The sequence below is a fragment of the Conger conger genome, chromosome 13, assembly GCF_963514075.1.
Source record: "Conger conger chromosome 13, fConCon1.1, whole genome shotgun sequence".
NCBI classification, from domain to species: domain Eukaryota; kingdom Metazoa; phylum Chordata; class Actinopteri; order Anguilliformes; family Congridae; genus Conger; species Conger conger.
Genome location: NC_083772.1, coordinates 8,173,828 through 8,192,203, shown reverse-complemented (window position 1 = coordinate 8,192,203; position 18,376 = coordinate 8,173,828). Strand labels below are relative to the sequence as shown.

Genomic DNA, 18,376 nt, shown 5'->3' with positions numbered 1-18,376 from the left:
ATGGAGGCGATCCATGCGGGAACTGGCGAGATTACTGGAAACCATTCTGACCCAAACACCCTCACAGACTCAGATTCAAGTGAACAGACTGGATGTTTCAGATGTCTGCGGCGTGGGATCCCTCTCAACTGCAAAAAACAATTTTCTCAGTTATCAAAATTAGCTGGACTCATGGTGAGATTCCACGTTTATGTTATGTGAGTGCTAAGTCAACAACATAGGCCTTGAAAAACAATCGGCATACCTCATGATCAAAGATTTCCGTTCTGTTAATGTCGTAAACTTGCTGTTTATTCTCTCTCTCTCTCTCTCTCTCTCTCTCTCTCTCTCACAGTGTGTTGCTCAGCTTCTGGTCTTTTTAATACCTTTTGTCAGTACTGTATTCTGTGGACATCTGGGGAAGACAGAGCTGGCTGGAGTTACTTTAGCCACATCTGTGAGTGACCGCTTCCTGTACTAATCAGCCATACTTGTCATTATTTATATTTATTCATCATTAATTTATATTACTGGTTTTGACATAGGAAATTAATGTTTTTTCTTCATGAGATCTGAGGCAAAATGATACAATGTAATATGTTCACATGGTAGTACCATAGCATATCCCATTATTTATGGAAGGCTACATTTAAAATTGCTGGGTTAGGCAGGTCCAAGAGTGCCAAAGATGTTCTTGGATTTTGCCTCTTCATTAAACCATATAACTACGTAATTGTATTATGGGGCTTAATGAGCACAAAAAACCATTCTCTGATGGAAGGTGATGCGGCTGAAACACTGGTTTTAAAATTTCTCATTGATATGCCAGTTTCAAACATCCTGAGGGACCATGGTGTTGGATGCAAAGTGTGAATGTTTGCCATAGCATGCACAATATGTTTAAGCTGATTCATGTGTGTAAATGGTGTAAATGTTTTACTTATGTAAAGCATGTGCAATTAATGAATAAAAAGGTACAGTACATTGCCTACAAATTGGAAAAGCTCGAACTGACATAAAACAGATAGCGACACACAAAAAAATGACCATCGGCACTCCAGTTTCCAGTCACATTTGAAAAACGTCGGCTTCACGTGTTCGAAAGCCCCTAATATCAGAGACAACTGTAATTACTGTATCTGAATGTAGGTTAAGCAATTACTACTATATTTACAGCACATGAAATTGGCTATAAAAACTGTTTGATGTTTCTTGATGTTATGAAAGGTTCAATTATTCTTTTGTTCAACATTTGACTGCTAGATTGTGTCTATTACTGGTATTTCAATTGGACAAGGATTGGCAACAACATGTGACACATTCATATCTCAGGTAATTATGAGAAAGTTTGTTCATTTTATTTCTCTCCTGTTACATTTCTCATTTCTTCCAGCAGAATCTGACAGTAGGCTATACACTATTATTAGCTGTCTACTAGTACAACTATGCTGTACAAGTCAACGAAATATTGAGGTCTTTCTATGCTTGAGTTCAAAATTGGAAGGGCTTGGTTCAGTTGCATGACATTGAAGTCTTGATTGCAGCATCACATTTATTTTAATTGCTTACCATTTTTTTGTGAGCTAACATTAGTTAATAGCCAAACGTTTTATTATTTTTTTGCCAATGGTGAGGCAAATTTAGCCTGCTTGAAGATTTTTTTTCTCAGCGACACGGACAATTTTTTCTCCCGTTCCCATTGCATTTCAATTAATACATTTGTTTCTATACATTCAATACGTTTATTGAGGAAAACTAAGCAAAATAATTCAATTCACTGCCATTTTTAAGGCATCCTTACTTTATGTACTGTTTCCTGCCAGACATCGTCCCATTAATAAAATTGGTATTTGACTTCTTTGCAGACCTTTGGGAGCAGGAACTTAAAGAGAGTGGGGGTCATTCTGCAGAGGGCTGTCCTCATTTTACTTCTGGCTTGTTGCCCATGCTGGGCTCTTCTTATGAACACAGAGTCCATCCTCCTGGCCTTCAAGCAAAGCCCAGAGGTGGCCAGGTAAGGAAGGGATGTCTGTATTTTAGCTGAAATCCTATTGTATGAAAATATGTTTTAGCATCAGGATTAGCATATGCTAATGTATGCTTTTTTTGTTTGTTGTTTTGCTGCCTCATACTCTGATGGTGCTCTTTGACCATGTAAGGCTGTCCCAGATGTATGTGGAGATCTTTATGCCTGCACTACCTGTGAGTACACACAAACACACATTCTCCAACACAGCACATACTCACATTTACTCACAGTTATGCACACACACACACACACACACACACACACACACACACACACAAACACAAATACACACACACACACACACACACACACACACACAAACACACATTCTCCAACACAGCACATACATAAAGTCACTCACAATTGTACATAATGTATGTGCACACATATACACACCGACACCAATGTGCATAAACAGTCAGTGAGTTCAGGTAAACCTGGTTATGACAGACTGTGGTTCATACACGCATTGGTGCAAACTGGAACTAAGCTGCTCCATTGCTACATAATTCTGGTTTGGCATCAATAAATAGATGCATCAGTTTGTCTTTTGCCTGTTCTATCAACCTCCATGGGCACAATACGCAATGACTGCATTTGAAACCTTTAAGTACATTTACTAATGCATTTAAATGTGTGTTTTTTATAGGCAACCTTTCTGTTCGAGCTACAAGTAAAGTATCTTCAAAGTCAGGTAAAGAATAACACAGACTACTACAGCTGTCTACATATGAGTTCCTGTTTTTCCATAGGCGTTATTTTAATAAAGCATTCATTTCAGGGTATACTATGGCCCCAGATATTGACAGGAATTGTGGGAAATGTCCTGAATGCACTGATCAACTACATCTTTCTGTTCGTTCTGCACCTTGGTGTAGTGTGAGTATTTAAATTTGTTGAGTAAATATGTATAATTTTTCCTACAGTGTTATGATTGTGTGGTATACCAGTTGGAATACCAAACACTAGTGATGAAATGTATGGTATACTAGTATCCCATATTTCATTGCTCACCCAGTGACAATATGCACAATTTGATAACGGAGACCAAAACAAGACTTCATTATTTAGGCTGCTGAATGGCTTATCCTGTTAAGGCCCTGTTCTCGTGTCTGTGAAGCCCATGGGATGACCCAAAATTGACTCTGTTGTCACCCAGAGAAGGGAGTTTTCAGGATGCAGCATTGCAGCGGATCATTGCACACCACCGACCCCTACTGGTCATTCAGGCACCCAAAAATCTTCTGAATCAGTCTGCGTGACCTTAACTTGTGAAATAGAGTGTTACAAGAAGCCCCACCTGACATCAAGGTTTTTTGTAGAATAATAAGTCAATTGTGTGTTATTTACAGTGGTTCGGCTGCAGCCAACATGATATCCCAGTACTGCCTGGCTTTGTTCCTGTTTGCTTACATTCTCTGTAAGGGTTTGCATAAGCCCACCTGGGGAGGTAAGTTCAGGTGCAAGAAATAACTATGTTATTACTGCACTCATCCTCACCATGTGTCACCTGCATTTTTAAACACATTCCTGTGTATTCGAGTGCTGATCCCAGATCATACCAATGCATATGAGAAGTGTGGGCAAATTCTGCTTTGGGTGTCATATGTGTGGTTCCCCTTTAGGCTGGTCAGTGGAATGTCTGCAGGAATGGGGACCCTTTGTCCGCTTTGCTATACCCAGCATGATAATGGCATGTGCGGATTTATGGATGATTGAGATTGGGGGATTCCTTGCAGGTAAGTGGCTGCTGTTTTATGTTCATTACCTGTCAGTTGTTGCAGAAGGACTACAGTATCTCCAAGTAATGGAACATGTGCCCAAGGCTCAGCGAAAGAGTCATAGTTCTGTGTGGAAAATGTACTGTGCATTGTGCACTATCTCTGCTGAATCCCTTGATGATCAATTGCTCCTCTTTATTTTTTAAATAAAAAGCTCCAGGTTGCTGGATGGCTCATTTAGGTAGGGCACCACACTGTGGTGCATGGTTGAGCTCCATGGTCTCTGATAAAAATCCCAACCATTCCAGTGCCCTCTGTGGGTAACACGTTTAAACAAACAAACTAACAAAGAACTGTAACACCCATCCTACAGCACAACAAAATTAACCTGACATCCATCCTACTTAAAGAAATGCAAGACCCCTTGAATCTTGACGCAACATGACTTCTTCCTGTGTTCTTTAAAACACAAACACATTCCCAGCTTTACTGAAGTGTTAGTTCTGTGTAACTTTACTTATTCGAGCAGCAATAGTGAACCGTACATCAGATCTCGTGGACATTTTGCTGTAGAGAGGATAGCACAGAACGCACAGCACATTTATTAAACAGCTGTCCAGCACTTGAGAGTTCTGACATGCTTTCTTATGTTACAACATGTTTTGTGCTAGGATGGGCGGTATTGTTTTAAATATAAAATAGTATTTTATCATAGGCATTTAATGGTGGAGGAGAGAAATTTCCATGTAATTTGTATCAAAATACTTTTTTTTCTCTTTTCAAAATACCAAAGAAAATGTTCCCAATGTTTTCCCGCCCATCCTCAAAACTCCTTTCTGCTGTGGGCCAAAGCCAGTGCTTTAATGCCAGGGTTCCTGAGCCCTCTGTGCTGGGCTAGACTCATCCAGGAACTCATGCCACAACAAGCCCTCTCCAATGGCCAGGGCTATGGCTGTCATTTCATGTCATTATACTGTACTGATTCAACAATCTTAATGCTCAAACAACCCCTCAGCTGTCTTTAACCCTTAACGTTAGGGTTGTATCGTAGCGGTTAAGGTAAATGACTGGGACACGCAAGGTCAGTGGTTCTAATCCCGGTGTAGCCACAGTAAGATCCGCACAGCCGTTGGGCCCTTGAGCAAGGCCCTTAACCCTGCATTGCTCCAGGGTAGGATTGTCTCCTGCTTAGTCTAATCAACTGTACGTCACTCTGGATAAGAGCATCTGCCAAATGCCAATAATGTAATGTAATGTAACGGAATCTAGCTAGTCACTAACTTATCAGCAAACTAGCTAGCTTTGTCACAAAACAGAAAGCTCGCCAGCTAGCTATATTTGTACATTTACTTTGTTAAGATGCTATAATCAGATGTTTTAGGAGACATTTCTTTTCAGTCCAGTTGTTCTGCACCATTGTTTTAATTGGCATGGCCAACCTGAGTAAGCACGCATGAGTTCCTGGCCTGCAGTGGAATGGAGGATCTTTGTCTTTGTTAGTGACATTTTTCATCAAGCTTAAATTGCCCCTAAGTGGTGTACTTTTGGCTGGAAAATTGAACACATTCAATCATTTTCCCAGTCTCTTGTAAGCATGCAGTCAGCAAGGAGGTGAGTAAAAGTGCAAAAGTGATGGTTGTCCCTTTTTCTATCTAATTCATTTCAAACCAAATACAAACACGGGACAAGGAGTTTAACCCTCTCAAGAGGTTCGGGTCTGTGGGACCTGTTTTCAATGTTTATTAAAATAAAAATGATACAACAAATATTTTTTTCCACCTTTGACTCATAACCCTTGGCTCATTTTCTGTGAAGAACATGTAAATTAACTCATTTTCATTGAGTACACACTGTGCACCTACACATTTACATTACATACAGGCTATTCGGGTCCACTGGAATTATGAGTATGAGGTTTATATGTTTTATAAGTATAAGGTTTGCTGTGTACCTTTACCTGGTCTTCCTCCTATCTTGGACTATTGTGTGTGTGTGTGTGTGTGTGTGTGTGTTTGTGTGTGTGCGTGCGTGCGTACATGCATGCATGCTTGCCTGCGTCCGTGTCTACTTTCTCCTTTAGATTATTAGATTTAGATTTAGATCCACACTGTCAGACTGTGCCCCTCGTGTGGTGTGTAGATATTGTGTTCAATCAGGGCCGTTTGACTGGGTCTCTGAACCAAAGTCCAGTGAAAGGGCCCTCCAGTTTTTTATGACAGGACTGCCCCCTCCTTGTGGCTGGACCCCAGAAAGCTTTGCTGTTTTCCGCCTTAATGTGGGCATGTGTTCATTGTTAAATTTGTGTTCTGTATCCTAATTTCAATTTTATTTAAATCAATAAACACCAATATTGAAGACAGCCTTCTCACCTTTATATTTGTTGAAGAAAAACATGATTTATTCCTCCCAGTTTTGATTATTATTGATTTGTTTGACCAAAATCACATTTCATCACAAAAAACAAATACTAATGAATGTGATTTAGCGGGGGTAAATGGCACATATTAACCATATATGCTATATGTTATGGTCTATATTGCTTGTAATTAAGATAAGGTCAACATCTGTGAAGTATTTTTACATAAATTGTTATGACTGTATTGTTTTAAGACCCCAATAATGGTATGGGTCCACCAGACCCGCGAAAAGGTCCTGAGTAACAGAAATATGTTCGCCGCACAAGGGTTAAACAAAAAAAGAATGTCCCTTGTTACTCTTTTTCCATACAGTACAAAACTGCTATATACTATACTATGGTGGTAAAATATATCTAATAGAGTGCCCTGCGAAAGAGTGAAATTATTATTTTTTATTTTTTATTTTTTTTGCCTACGTACTCTAGGCATTTGGATTTGAGATCAAAAGATGAATATCAGACAAAAATACTGAATCATATTTTACAGAAACACCTATTTTTGAGTCCCCCATCTTCAGCTGTGAAAAAGCAAGGATGAACTTCAAAGTAAATCAAAGGAACAGAAGTTGAATATTTGGTAACGTAGCCAATATCATCACCAATCATTTGGTATATTCTTTCACTTCAGCCACCTTCAATTGATCTTTGTTTTGGGAGGTTTCTGTCTTCTGACCTGGCCAGGACAAAACTGCAATCTCCACAGATGAAAACAAAGGCTAAATCCATGACTAGACTCTCAATCACAGTCACTGCAAAGGGAAATGCCTGAGCAACAGTTTACACCTGACGCTCATCTATGAACTTGCTTTTGCAGAGCATTAAATGATAAATGATAAATGATAAACTGAGTGCACCCTGAGGAAATGTATATCACCAAATCTTCACTGCAGGTCTGATCAGTGAGGTTGAGCTGGGATCACAGTCAGTCATCCGTATGGTGTCTGGTATTCCATACAAGGTAAATACACCTTAAATACTGGTAAAACTGGTAAAACTCTACATAAAGAGCCAAATTAGCCAGTTGTCTGATTGTGTTACTGTAATGAAGGCTTTGTTAATTTAGGGATCAAGCAAACCTTGATCATGACTATATTCTGTCAGCAATCTAATTCCTCTATTTTCTATTAATCACAAAATATGTTTTAAGTGAAATGTTTGCGTTTACTGAAAAGGTCAAAAAACAGGAAATTAAATTGATCAGCCCTCTATCAGCACAGATCTCTGACAATTGCAACAGCCAAACAAAATGTATTCACCACTGGGCAGATTATTGAAGATTCAAACCTTCTCTCAAAGAGTTAATGATCTTTGAGTATTGCACTGTAAAAAGTGTTGTCTATTTTGACCTGTGTTGGTACATTGTATACATGTTTACATTTGTGTGATTTAATTGATAGATCCTGCATTAGAGTGTATATCGTAGGGTGTACATTGCTATATTCTTATTCATGTAGGCCCATTGTATGTCAGCCTGGATAAAAGTGTACTGAGTGAGCACTTTATAATTTAATATTTCTTTGGTGAGCCCATTGCCATTGTGGTAGACCTGTGAAATGGCACTGAGATTTTGAAATGAGTGAGATATTGAGGATCAAATGTTGTTGTTTTACATGGTTGAGTCCAATGCAACTGCTACCACACTCAGTATAATATTCTTCTCAGCAGTCTCAAGCAGTGCCAGGTCCAAAGCACTCCTCTGAGTTAGGGGTTCCCAAACTGGGCTGTGATTGTACTAAATACTTGTCTGTACAGATCCATGGTACAGGTGACTGAATTATATTTGCCTTCAGATTTATGGAGGCATCAATGTAGCTGCCACTGTGACTGTGGGGAATGCTCTGGGAGCTGGAAATGTACAGCAGGCTCAGCTGTCCTGCAAGATCTCCATGACATGTGCAGGTATGAGGGGGAGAGAAACACCACACTGTCTGGGCATCATACATGCATGCACATGCTGTCTGCTGCAGTTCATTGAATACAGGTAGTGAACCCATATTGGAAACAGCAAAGTAATTGACTAGGGTGCTGCCAGATCACATGCTGCACAAAAGCCAGTTAGCTCATATTTAACTTATATTAGTGAAACTTACTGTCTCTGGCATCACTTCACAAACCCCATACATGGCATTTGATCAGACCTGGTGACTGAGAAAGCCATGTTACATGCTCCTCAACCATGGGACTAGTGCTCTGTGGGTGAGGGCATTGTCACATTGAAAGAAACTCATCTCTGCGGGAACATGGAGGGAAGATCAGCCATCAGTACCGTTATGTGCTGTCTGACACTGATTTCACTTCTAAGAGGTTGAGTGTAATGTAATGAGTGCTCCCAAAACATGCCAGGAAAATGGGCTCCACACCCGAACAGAACTTCCAGAACCCGTCTCTGCTGGAACACGGTTTTGTTTGTAGTTTATTCTCACTGCCTGTGTACAGTATATACAGTGGGCTCCAGACACCGTTGATGCACAAAAAGTGGTGTAACCTAAAAAATAAAAGTTATTGATAAAATAGTTATTGACTTAAGTTATTGTCATAATTCCAATAAGGTTTGGCAATAACTCAAGATGCTTGGTTTTTGTTTATTGTGCTCAGTCTTTGTACCACCCTTCTGAAGAGTTTTCTGGTATGGAGGTGCCATTAAAAAAAAAAAAGTTTTAGTTTAGACACAGCCAAGCCATGTTATTCTTGAACTGCGATCCTTGGGTTAGTTCCCTGCCTCTCTCTCCATCCGTGGATATAACATGCACTTGCATAGTTACAATGCAGGTTCTTTAGACTGAGATTAATTATATTAATTGTGGAAATAATTGGAAAAAACCTGTGGTTTTCAGAAAGAAATTGACTACTAAATAAAAAACATTGAAACATGAGAGTAAATTTATTGAAATAACAATATATAGTTTTCCTGTATTTTTGAACATAAAATATAGATCATTATCCACATTGTACATACACTGAAATGGGTGTTGCAATTCCTACCTCATTGGTTCAAGTAACTCATTTATTGTGAAATACTATAGGAACATTTGTTTAGATCACCCACACATAGCTTCACTGTTTAGTTGTTTTGACAATACTTAAATATTGCAGTTGGAAATACTTGATACAAGTTTCAATATGGTTATAAAGGGAATAGTCGAAACAGTAGAAGAGAGTGGAATCATTGAACAAAACCAGAATACTGTAAAAATATAATTGCAACACACTGTGGGTTTGTTTCATTGGCCACTCCATTTCAGTTCAGTCACCTGGAAGCTTCAATTCAGTCTAAGCCCAGTCCACCCACAACCTCCTCCTGACTTCTTTCCTCCTTTTTGTTCCTCTATTATCACAACCACTCCCTAATGAAAGAATAAGAAGATTCTGACCTCATATCATTATTCTGCTTTCCCAGGAAGGATCCAGTGTGGCTAAAAAGCGCATAATTAACATGGGCGGCTTGCATTATGCATTATGACTGCATTCATGTTTCAAAGGTTTAGTGAGCCCCTGTTGTTTTTATGGTGTACAGTTGTGATCTCCCTATGCGTAGCAGTGATCGTTGGGTCATCATCAGATGTAATAGCCATTGTCTTCACAAATGATGAGTAAGTACCATTGCTTGTAATACAGTCCCCTCCAAAAGTATTGGAACATCATCAAAGGTGCATTATTTACATATGGCCACAATAAGTTCAATCCATTATTCTCTTCCTCTGAACTCACAGGCAGATCAGGAGAAGGACTGGTGAGGCTATCGTTATGTACACACCATTTCAGATCTTTGAAGGAATATTGGTAAGTAACAAGCATTATCATATTCATATAAGTATTCATTTAATTTGTGATCTACCTGACATTTTATTGGTTATTGCTGTAGTTTTACTTTAACCATTGTTCAAGCAGTTTGATGAAGTTCTACATGTGATGAGCTGTATCCTTCACAGTGTGCGGTTGCAGGCATTTTCAGGGGTGCGGCAAAACAGAAGATCGGAGCAGTTTCTATTCTGGTATTTTGCTACTTTGTGTGCCTTCCCATCGGTGCGTCGTTAATGTTTGTAACAAAACTCGGAATCACCGGTAAGGACAAAATGAAAGTTCCTGTCCCAAATCCATCAGCCATGTTCAATTTCAAATATTGCTTTTACATTTCCTTTCTTCCTTAAGTGCAGTACCACCAGCTTTCATGCATAAAGTTCGGCCTATTGCCCTCTTGCTGATCTGCAGAAGCTAATCTCTCTGCTCCTATCCTCAGGTTGGTGGATTGGTCTCTTCACTGGTTATTTCCTGTTGACTCCTTTCTATCTTGCTATTTTTGTCAATATTGACTGGAAGAAAGCTGAAAGTGAGGTAAGTGCCACCTTCTTCCATCATTACTATTACATACTGGCTTTAAGAGCCCTTTGCTCCAGCCCCATAGTGACCATGGCCCTGGCGTTGTGACACTGCTCATCTCAGATATTCAGGCCTCTTGCAGCCAACTATGAGTGAAATATGGCAGCATGCCAATGGCAGAAATATTGTGTGGAAATCCAGAAGCTGTGTATGCAACCCCGAACTGTGCACTTTTACAGCACTCGCACATGAGGAAAACCTATCTGAGTGCAATATCTTAGCCTTTGAGGAGAAAGACAAGCTTTGGGAATGCACATAATCTGAAGGTGTGCGCAAAACTATTTTACAAGCACAACAACTACTTATCTTTTGAAACATCTTGGGATAATTAACACCAGACCGAGAAAATATAGTTGATATTAATTTGTTGCCAGTCAAAGTGGTCTCATTTTCACTCCCGAGGTCTCCTTTTTGACCTTTCTCACAAAAAAGAACATAAATTAAAGAACAAGTCATGAACCCAATATTGGCACATTCAGTTCCAATATGGAAGACAGCACATAGAACAATTGGAGAATCCCCATATCACCAAAAATATTAATCTGTCTGGCACAACCCCAATATATGTGTCGGGAAATGATCAATATACTGGGAAGGTGGGTCCTATCAGGTATGTAGAACACCAGGCCCAGTCGGGAAACCAAGACATAGCTTTTCGTTCAAAGTCTTTATTGTAGTAAAGGCAGATCAGACAGGCGGGGTTCAAAAGCCAGCAAACAAGAATAGCAGTTTGTAATCAAGTGTCCAGGCAAAGGGTCAATACTCCAGCAAACAGATATAACAAGGATAATCAAAATCTAAGTTGTGGTCACAGGTAAAGGGTTGATAACAAGCGGACAGAGCAGACAAAAACAGAATCCAAAGACAGAGGTCGAAAAACAGAAACAGGATGATAAACTGCTGTTCAAAACCAGACAGACGGGATAAGGTAAATGTGAAAACAAAACAGGTCGTAACAGGTGTCAATCAGAAATAAACACCGGAGAGTATGGTCGGGACACATAACAATCTGGCCATGAACTAGACAAACAAAGGGGTTTTTATAACACAGGTAACAACAGGGAAATGGCAATCAGGTGTGGGAAACAATCAGGCAGTGAAACACAGGTGAAACAAATGAATGGAGTGAACTGAACTGACTACGGTGTGCACAGAGGGTAATAAAACATGGAAATGCCAGGCATTTAAACAACAGACTAGACAACAAAAAACACAGATCCTGACAGGCCCAAAAAGGCATATATGCCCTTTTATATACAAATATGATCTGCAAAAGAATGAGGTATATTTATCATTTGAAGAAATTAGGAATCTGTATAGTTTTAGTTGTAAAGATATCTGGAAATGTTTGCAACTTAAAAACTGTGTATATGCAACTAGCAGTTATATTAGGTTAGCAGATACTAGAGTAGTTTTTATTTTGGTTTACCAAGTTCTCTGCAATCTACTGCAAAATGTTATAAAAAGCTTATAATGGCCAAAAGTGCTGATTTTCAACATTTAGGAATCATATGGCAGAAAGAATTTAATGTGTGATATTGATGAGATAACTTGGTCACACATCATTTCAAATATTGTTCAAAATATTAGAGAAGCTTAGGGAAAGGTTATACAATTTAAAGTTTTACATTTAATATCATGGTAATAATATGAGGGTGTTGATGTTTGCAGGCACAAGTCAGGGCTGGGGTACAGCCAGCAGAGAAGAGAGATCGGGGGCAGCCCTTGGAGATGCAGGGTGGCTCTCATGGTAAGATTCCCTGCTCAGAGAGCTGGAGTCCCACAGCTGGCCAAAAGTCACCGGCAACTTTTTACTTCTGCTGTTCACCTGTATCAGCAGTACAGTATCTCAGAATAATAACCTGGTCTGATGAATCTAGATTTCTGCGGCAGCATACAGATGGCAGGGTCAGAATTTGGAGCCAACAGAATGAATCCATGCACACAACCGGCCTTGCGTCAACAGTCCAGGCTGGTGGCAGTGGTGTAATGGTGTGGAGAATGTTTTCGTGGCACACTTTGGGCCTGTTAAAACCAATCATCGCTTGAATGCCACAGCCTATTTGATTATTGTTACTGACCATGTGCATCCCTTCATGGCCACAATGTACCCATCTTCTAATGGCTACTTCCAGCATGATAATGCACCATGTCACAAAGCAAAAGTCATCTCAAACTGGTTTCATGAACTTGACAATGAGATCAGTGTTCTTCAGTGGCCTTCCCAGTCACAGGATCTGAATCCAAAAGCACACTTTTGGGATGTGGTAGAACAGGAAACCCACAGCATGAATGTGCAACAAATTGCAATCATGTCAACATGGAACAGGAAAAAAGGAATGTTGGAATCTTGTGGAATCCATGCCACGGAAGACTCTACCCAGTAGTTGTATAGTCTTCCTAATAAAGTGCTCAGTCAGTGTATAGCATATATACTCATTTTTCATGGCAGAGAAAAAAAAAAGATTACTGTTTACCACTACACAAATGGACAGGTTCTCTGGGATTATGTGTATTCTAAGCATTTACATTTAGTGTATGTGTGAGTAGATAATTCACACAATCACATATAAAAAAGGTCACTCTGAATGAAAGTGTTAACTTGCATGTTTACTTCTTGCAGAAATTACTCCGGACAACCATGAAGAGGGGCACAGTCCCTGGCAGTTCAACTCTGACCTGGAGGTGCTGCATGAGAGAGACAGCGGGACCCTCACTACAGTGGGGGAGGTGCTGACTTTCAGGCAGCTGTGTCTGAGGCGGGGGCTAGCGCTATGCTCCATGCTGGTCCTCCTAGCTGCAGGAATCCTCACCAACATGCTGCTCCCTGCAGTCTTCACATCAGGGCTAAATGAGACCTCCACCGTACCACCCACAGTGGACAACCTGTGGACTCACAATACTATGGACCAGATGGGCCAAGTATGATGCCCAGTGGAATTTCAGGTGTTCTTCCAGGTGTTCCACATTCAAGCTGTTGGTCTCAGCTGGCATGACTCCCAGTGAACAGAGGATGGCTGATGCCAATTTTTAAAATAACTGACCTGACTTTGGCCAGGGGATTTTAACAGAAACACTAACAACCACTTGAAACTAGAAATCTGTACTTGTGTGTACAACAAGCAAACACGTAAAACATTTTAAAGTCTCTGCGATTCAATAAATAAATACATAAAGGGATCACAATAATTATAGTTAGAATAGTTCATTAATAAATGTTCTATGAAGGCACACATTTTTAACAGAAATCGTTTATGATAAAAAAAAATTATATTTAATATTTCAATTTAGTTTTAGTTAGTATCTTAAGAAAACTCTAACTCAAAATCCAATCCTGAATTTTGGTTTCTTGTTTGAGTATACATTACATGACAAAATGTAAATGAAAACATAATCCTTTATTTTACAGATTTTAAGCATTGTTAGTACATCTCTGCACTGATGTATGAATTCATGCCTTATATGTGTCAATGTTCAAATTAAAATTCTTTATGCAATATTTCATGCAGCTGTCAATAGCCAGCTAGCCTGGTAATGTTCACCAAACTATTGATGGCCTCAAGTTAAAGCTGAAAGACTGCACTTTGCGCTCATATTCATTATTTACTTCCCACTGTAATATCCTGTGGTAGACAGGTAAAATAATAATAACTTTGTCAATGTCCAAATATTTATAGACCTGACTGTATGTACATATTGCGTCTTGGTGTTGCCATCCGTTTCCCCACAAGATCCATCCTGGCCAGTTCAACCGGTTCAGACATCTGAGTTGTTCCAAAATGAAAGTGTATATATGTCCATCAATGCTACTTGTTAGCATTGATTCGGGGTGACATAGTTCAGGCGGTAAGACTTCTAGTAGTCTGTGGGTTGCTGGTTCGAGACAGCTCAAATAACAATAACTTTGTTGATGTCAAAATATGTATGGACCTGACTGTATGCTTCATGATTGACTAAAAAGAAAGTGCACAGAGGCATGTCCACTTTAGTTTAAGCAAGCTGAGAATGTAGCATGATGCATGTTTCTAAAGGTTTGGGGCTCCTCAACAAAATTCTCAATCAGGAGTGCTGTCCTATTATGCATTTTAAAGTCAGATTTCATTTGCTGAGGCTCACTTCAATTTTCTTGTGTATCAAGACTTCATTCTTCATACAATTTTTGTTTAATGGAGTGGTGCTCAATTATCTTTCATGATATCACATGATATCACTTTCAAAAAAGAAAGTGCAATTGGCTTACTTTTGCACTAACTATTATACTTAGGCTTATACCTGAACTTTTACGACATCAAGTGTACTTTTTACGACATCAAATGGTGAACTTGTGGTAAGCAAAACAATAAATGCAAGCTGCAAATTGAATTGTGTTCTCAAAACTCTTCATACCAATAAAAACATCACACAATGTTTTCTAAAAATAACATACTTTCACAAAAACACCTCACTAAACACAGGTTGTTTGAACAACCCTGACCAAAACAGTACATCATAAGTTCACACCAGCAATCATTTAGTCTTGAAACAAAAAACAAGCAAAATAAATTGACAAAATGGCTGTCTACAGTTCATACATGTTTAGTACTCCATAACTTGTCATTTGCATTAGGCCTTAGCCACACACTCCGGTAGTATACCATAGGATTTCATACAATACAGTCCATACTGTAACATATTGACACAGCAGTTCTTTCTCTATGGCACAGGTCAGTTCGGATCAAACGGCTTCATAGGCTTCATAGCTAACCCCACATTCTCTTCAAAGCCCAGTCAATTATGGCCAGACTGACCGTGGTGACATTTTGCAAGACAACATTGTCTTGAATTATTTCATCTTTTATGTCTCTCAGGGCATTCTTTTCAAGGAGCATATTTACAATAGCATTCTCCTGTTTGGCTGCAAATCCTGCTTGTCTGCCACCAGCATACGGTCTTATCTCAACCCTACAGTATAGTGCACGGCAAAAAATATTTCCCAACATAGTAGTAGTGTGTAATGCAATCACAATGTCAAAGCAAGCTGTACAGTATGCACAGCATTTCATGTATGAAGGACTGCATAGACTGTAATTGGTTCATCGGTCTGTAGTTACAGTACCACTTGGGGGCTCTCCCTCTAGAAGACATGTATAATTGATGAAACTGTTGATCTGCAGAGATTTGGTTGAACCATCATGCCTGCTTCTCTGAATTTCAACCCACGGTTGATTACATTATCCACAATTGTTGCCCTTATTTCATTTACTACATACCTAGTACTTCTTCTCGTCCAGCTATCCCGCCTCGTACACCTACCCCTGCAGCTGTGTCCCCATACTCCATCTGCTTCAATTTTCTTTGATACTGTACTGGTGGCCAGCCTGGTGTGTTGCTTTAGATCACGCATACTGGTTAAGTAGGCACACACCGGGACTATATTTTAAATTACTCCAGGCTGTTAAATGTGTGCTTTTTTAGGCAGTAGGTGGCTGAGACCGGGAAACTGCAGGAGAACAGAGAGCCGTGATTTTAAAAAGGCCTACACACATAATTGAAGCATTTAATCCAAATAACCTCAACTGAAACAAGTGTGACAGTGCTGCTTTAAGACTGGGAATCCCTGTAAAGAGTGAGAGTGAGGTCAACCCAAGCCCAAACCAAGCTTTTGTTTATTTTGGCTTTCTGATTTTAGTTTATTATTTTTACCTGCTACCTGTGAGTGGGAATGAGAAGCTTTGCATTACATTACATTACATTAGTGGCATTTGGCAGATGCTCTTATCCAGAGCGACGTGCAACAAAGTGCAAAGTGCATACCCGTAACTAGGGACAAGTGCGCTGAAAGACCCTGGAGGGAAGCACAATTTCAACTGCTCAACGCAGCACAACAAAGATAAGGCCCTATTTGATCATCAGATTTATTCATTTATTTCTTCATCGTTTTAAGAAAATCAAATGTTTATTTGTTTGAAACCTAGCTCTCTCAAAATTAATGGAGAAATTACATGTCTTCTGCCTCCAGGGTCCACTATGGTATCAAAGTCTGTCATAAACTTCACTTAACAATGTTTAAGTATACATCCATGTCAGAAGAAAGAGCAATGAGCTGGAGATGAGACATGTGGGCTTCTTTTGTCCCTGCCAAGCGGGACGAAAGTAACACAGGAGCGGGTCGAATGTAATGATAAGCTAGGGCCATGCAATGTGTGTTGTGTCTGTTTTTCGGGTTTGTAATTCTCTTTGACAAATTTCAGAACAATTAGACATTATTTCATGTTTGTATCGATTCCGTAAATGCTCGAGGTACAAAATCCATGAAAATGAACCATGCATAAATATCGCAATGTTGCGCAACCAATAAAATGTTTTGTGATACAAGATTAATTGGACTGAAGTTCATTATTTGGGCTGTATATAGCTACACTAGCCATTTCCTCGTATTATTTTTACTGGGATGTAATTTGAGCCGTCTTTCCTCAGCAGTGACTTCACTTACCAAGGTGCGCTCCAGCCTTATCAGACGCGCTCCTCCCGATGGAGAGGAACGTCTCATATTCTCACAGTCTCTCCTCCACAACTATTTAAGGTAAGTGATCCTCAAATATTATTTATTTATTAAACCTATCAATGAAAGTAGGCTATATCGTGAGTTTGTGATGTTTGTAGACTCATTTTCAAACATTGCTTCAATGTTGGCAACAGTGACCCTCAAATCGTAACGTTAATGTTAGGCCTAGTGTTGTTTTAAACCACTGTCGTTAACCTGTCGATAAAAGTACGTCATGAGTACTCCAAGCTCATCAAGCTCGTCATTTCAGTAACGTTAGACTCATTTTCAAACATATCAGTTGATTTTGGCAACAATCAAATCGTATCGTTTTATTAAACCACAAACCTGTAGATGAGTGTATGTCCTGAGGACACAAAGCTAATCAAGCAGTCACAATTCTAATGATGTCATATTTGTGGACTAATTTTTAAACATTAGGTAGTTGATTTTGGCAACATAGAATTAACTACAGGAGACAACAAACATTTTGTTTATTTTTTTATGCAGGCTAGTAGCCTGAACAATGGGTAAGAGTAGGCATAAGAAAAACGATCTGGAGCTAAAAACGATTAGTTAACTTCCACCCTGCACTGGGCACCATGCAACAGGTAAGAGTAGACATTAGAAAGTGCAAACTGCAAAACATGCATTATGTTTCAGTGGTTTCCTAACCCTCTCATGGGGCCCTGTTCCATGTATTTGTTCAATTCCACCACCATTATTTGATGAACTAGGTGTAACCAAACAGAGGGCCCCAGGAAAGGGTTGAGAGCCATATGGAACCATATGGAACTAAAAACGATGATTTCATAATCACATGGAAGTGAACTTGTAAAATAAATGATAAAAATGGTTCTGAAAAAAATCGGAGACATTTTTCTGATTGAAAGAGGTCGATCAAGGGTACTGTGGCCCTCAGACGATATCTCAGGAAAACAACCATCAGTTCATGGACTTGAGACGACATCATCTAGGCCGTGCAGAGATATTTTGGCGGGCAGGGGCTCAAGCTAAAAAACAAAAAGGGAACTCACCCCACTGACAAACACTATTCCCACCCCGATGTTGCCACACCGCCGCCATCCATAATCACACATTATGTTCATAATATGGGACCTGTTTAAATTCTACTGAAACACATTATTCCATGAAGAAACTGCAGATTTGATGCAGTAATGCAAGCTGCAAGGGCCCCTATAATGTATCATCTATGGGCTCTTTATCAGGTGACAATAAATTTCTCTCCAAATCAGAATCATAATTTCCTGTGCTTTCATCTGCCCTACTGCTACTAGCAAACCTGATCCATGAGAGGAGGGAGCTGTTAC

General features: G+C 39.5%; 1 protein-coding gene across 1 annotated transcript; it reads left to right on the top strand.

Annotated features, from left to right (window-relative positions):
* Positions 1-13,450, top strand: LOC133108288 (multidrug and toxin extrusion protein 1-like). The gene is made up of 17 exons (XM_061217759.1): positions 1-174; positions 335-436; positions 1,243-1,311; positions 1,845-1,993; positions 2,139-2,181; positions 2,658-2,702; positions 2,790-2,887; positions 3,361-3,458; positions 3,634-3,747; positions 7,036-7,103; positions 7,936-8,044; positions 9,660-9,735; positions 9,856-9,925; positions 10,075-10,207; positions 10,383-10,477; positions 12,194-12,272; positions 13,146-13,450. Exons 1-17 carry the CDS (start codon positions 1-3, stop codon positions 13,448-13,450), a joined length of 1,827 nt encoding a protein of 608 aa, XP_061073743.1.
* Positions 13,451-18,376: the final 4,926 nt, after the last annotated feature.

Bases quoted from the DNA above. Each gene is read 5' to 3' on its own strand.
- LOC133108288 (XM_061217759.1), top strand. From the start codon at position 1: ATGGAGGCGATCCATGCGGGAACTGGCGAGATTACTGGAAACCATTCT. The intron at 2,182-2,657 runs GTGAGTACACAC...TGTTTTTTATAG, and splicing joins TCTTTATGCCTGCACTACCT to GCAACCTTTCTGTTCGAGCT. The intron at 7,104-7,935 runs GTAAATACACCT...ATTTGCCTTCAG, and splicing joins TGTCTGGTATTCCATACAAG to ATTTATGGAGGCATCAATGT.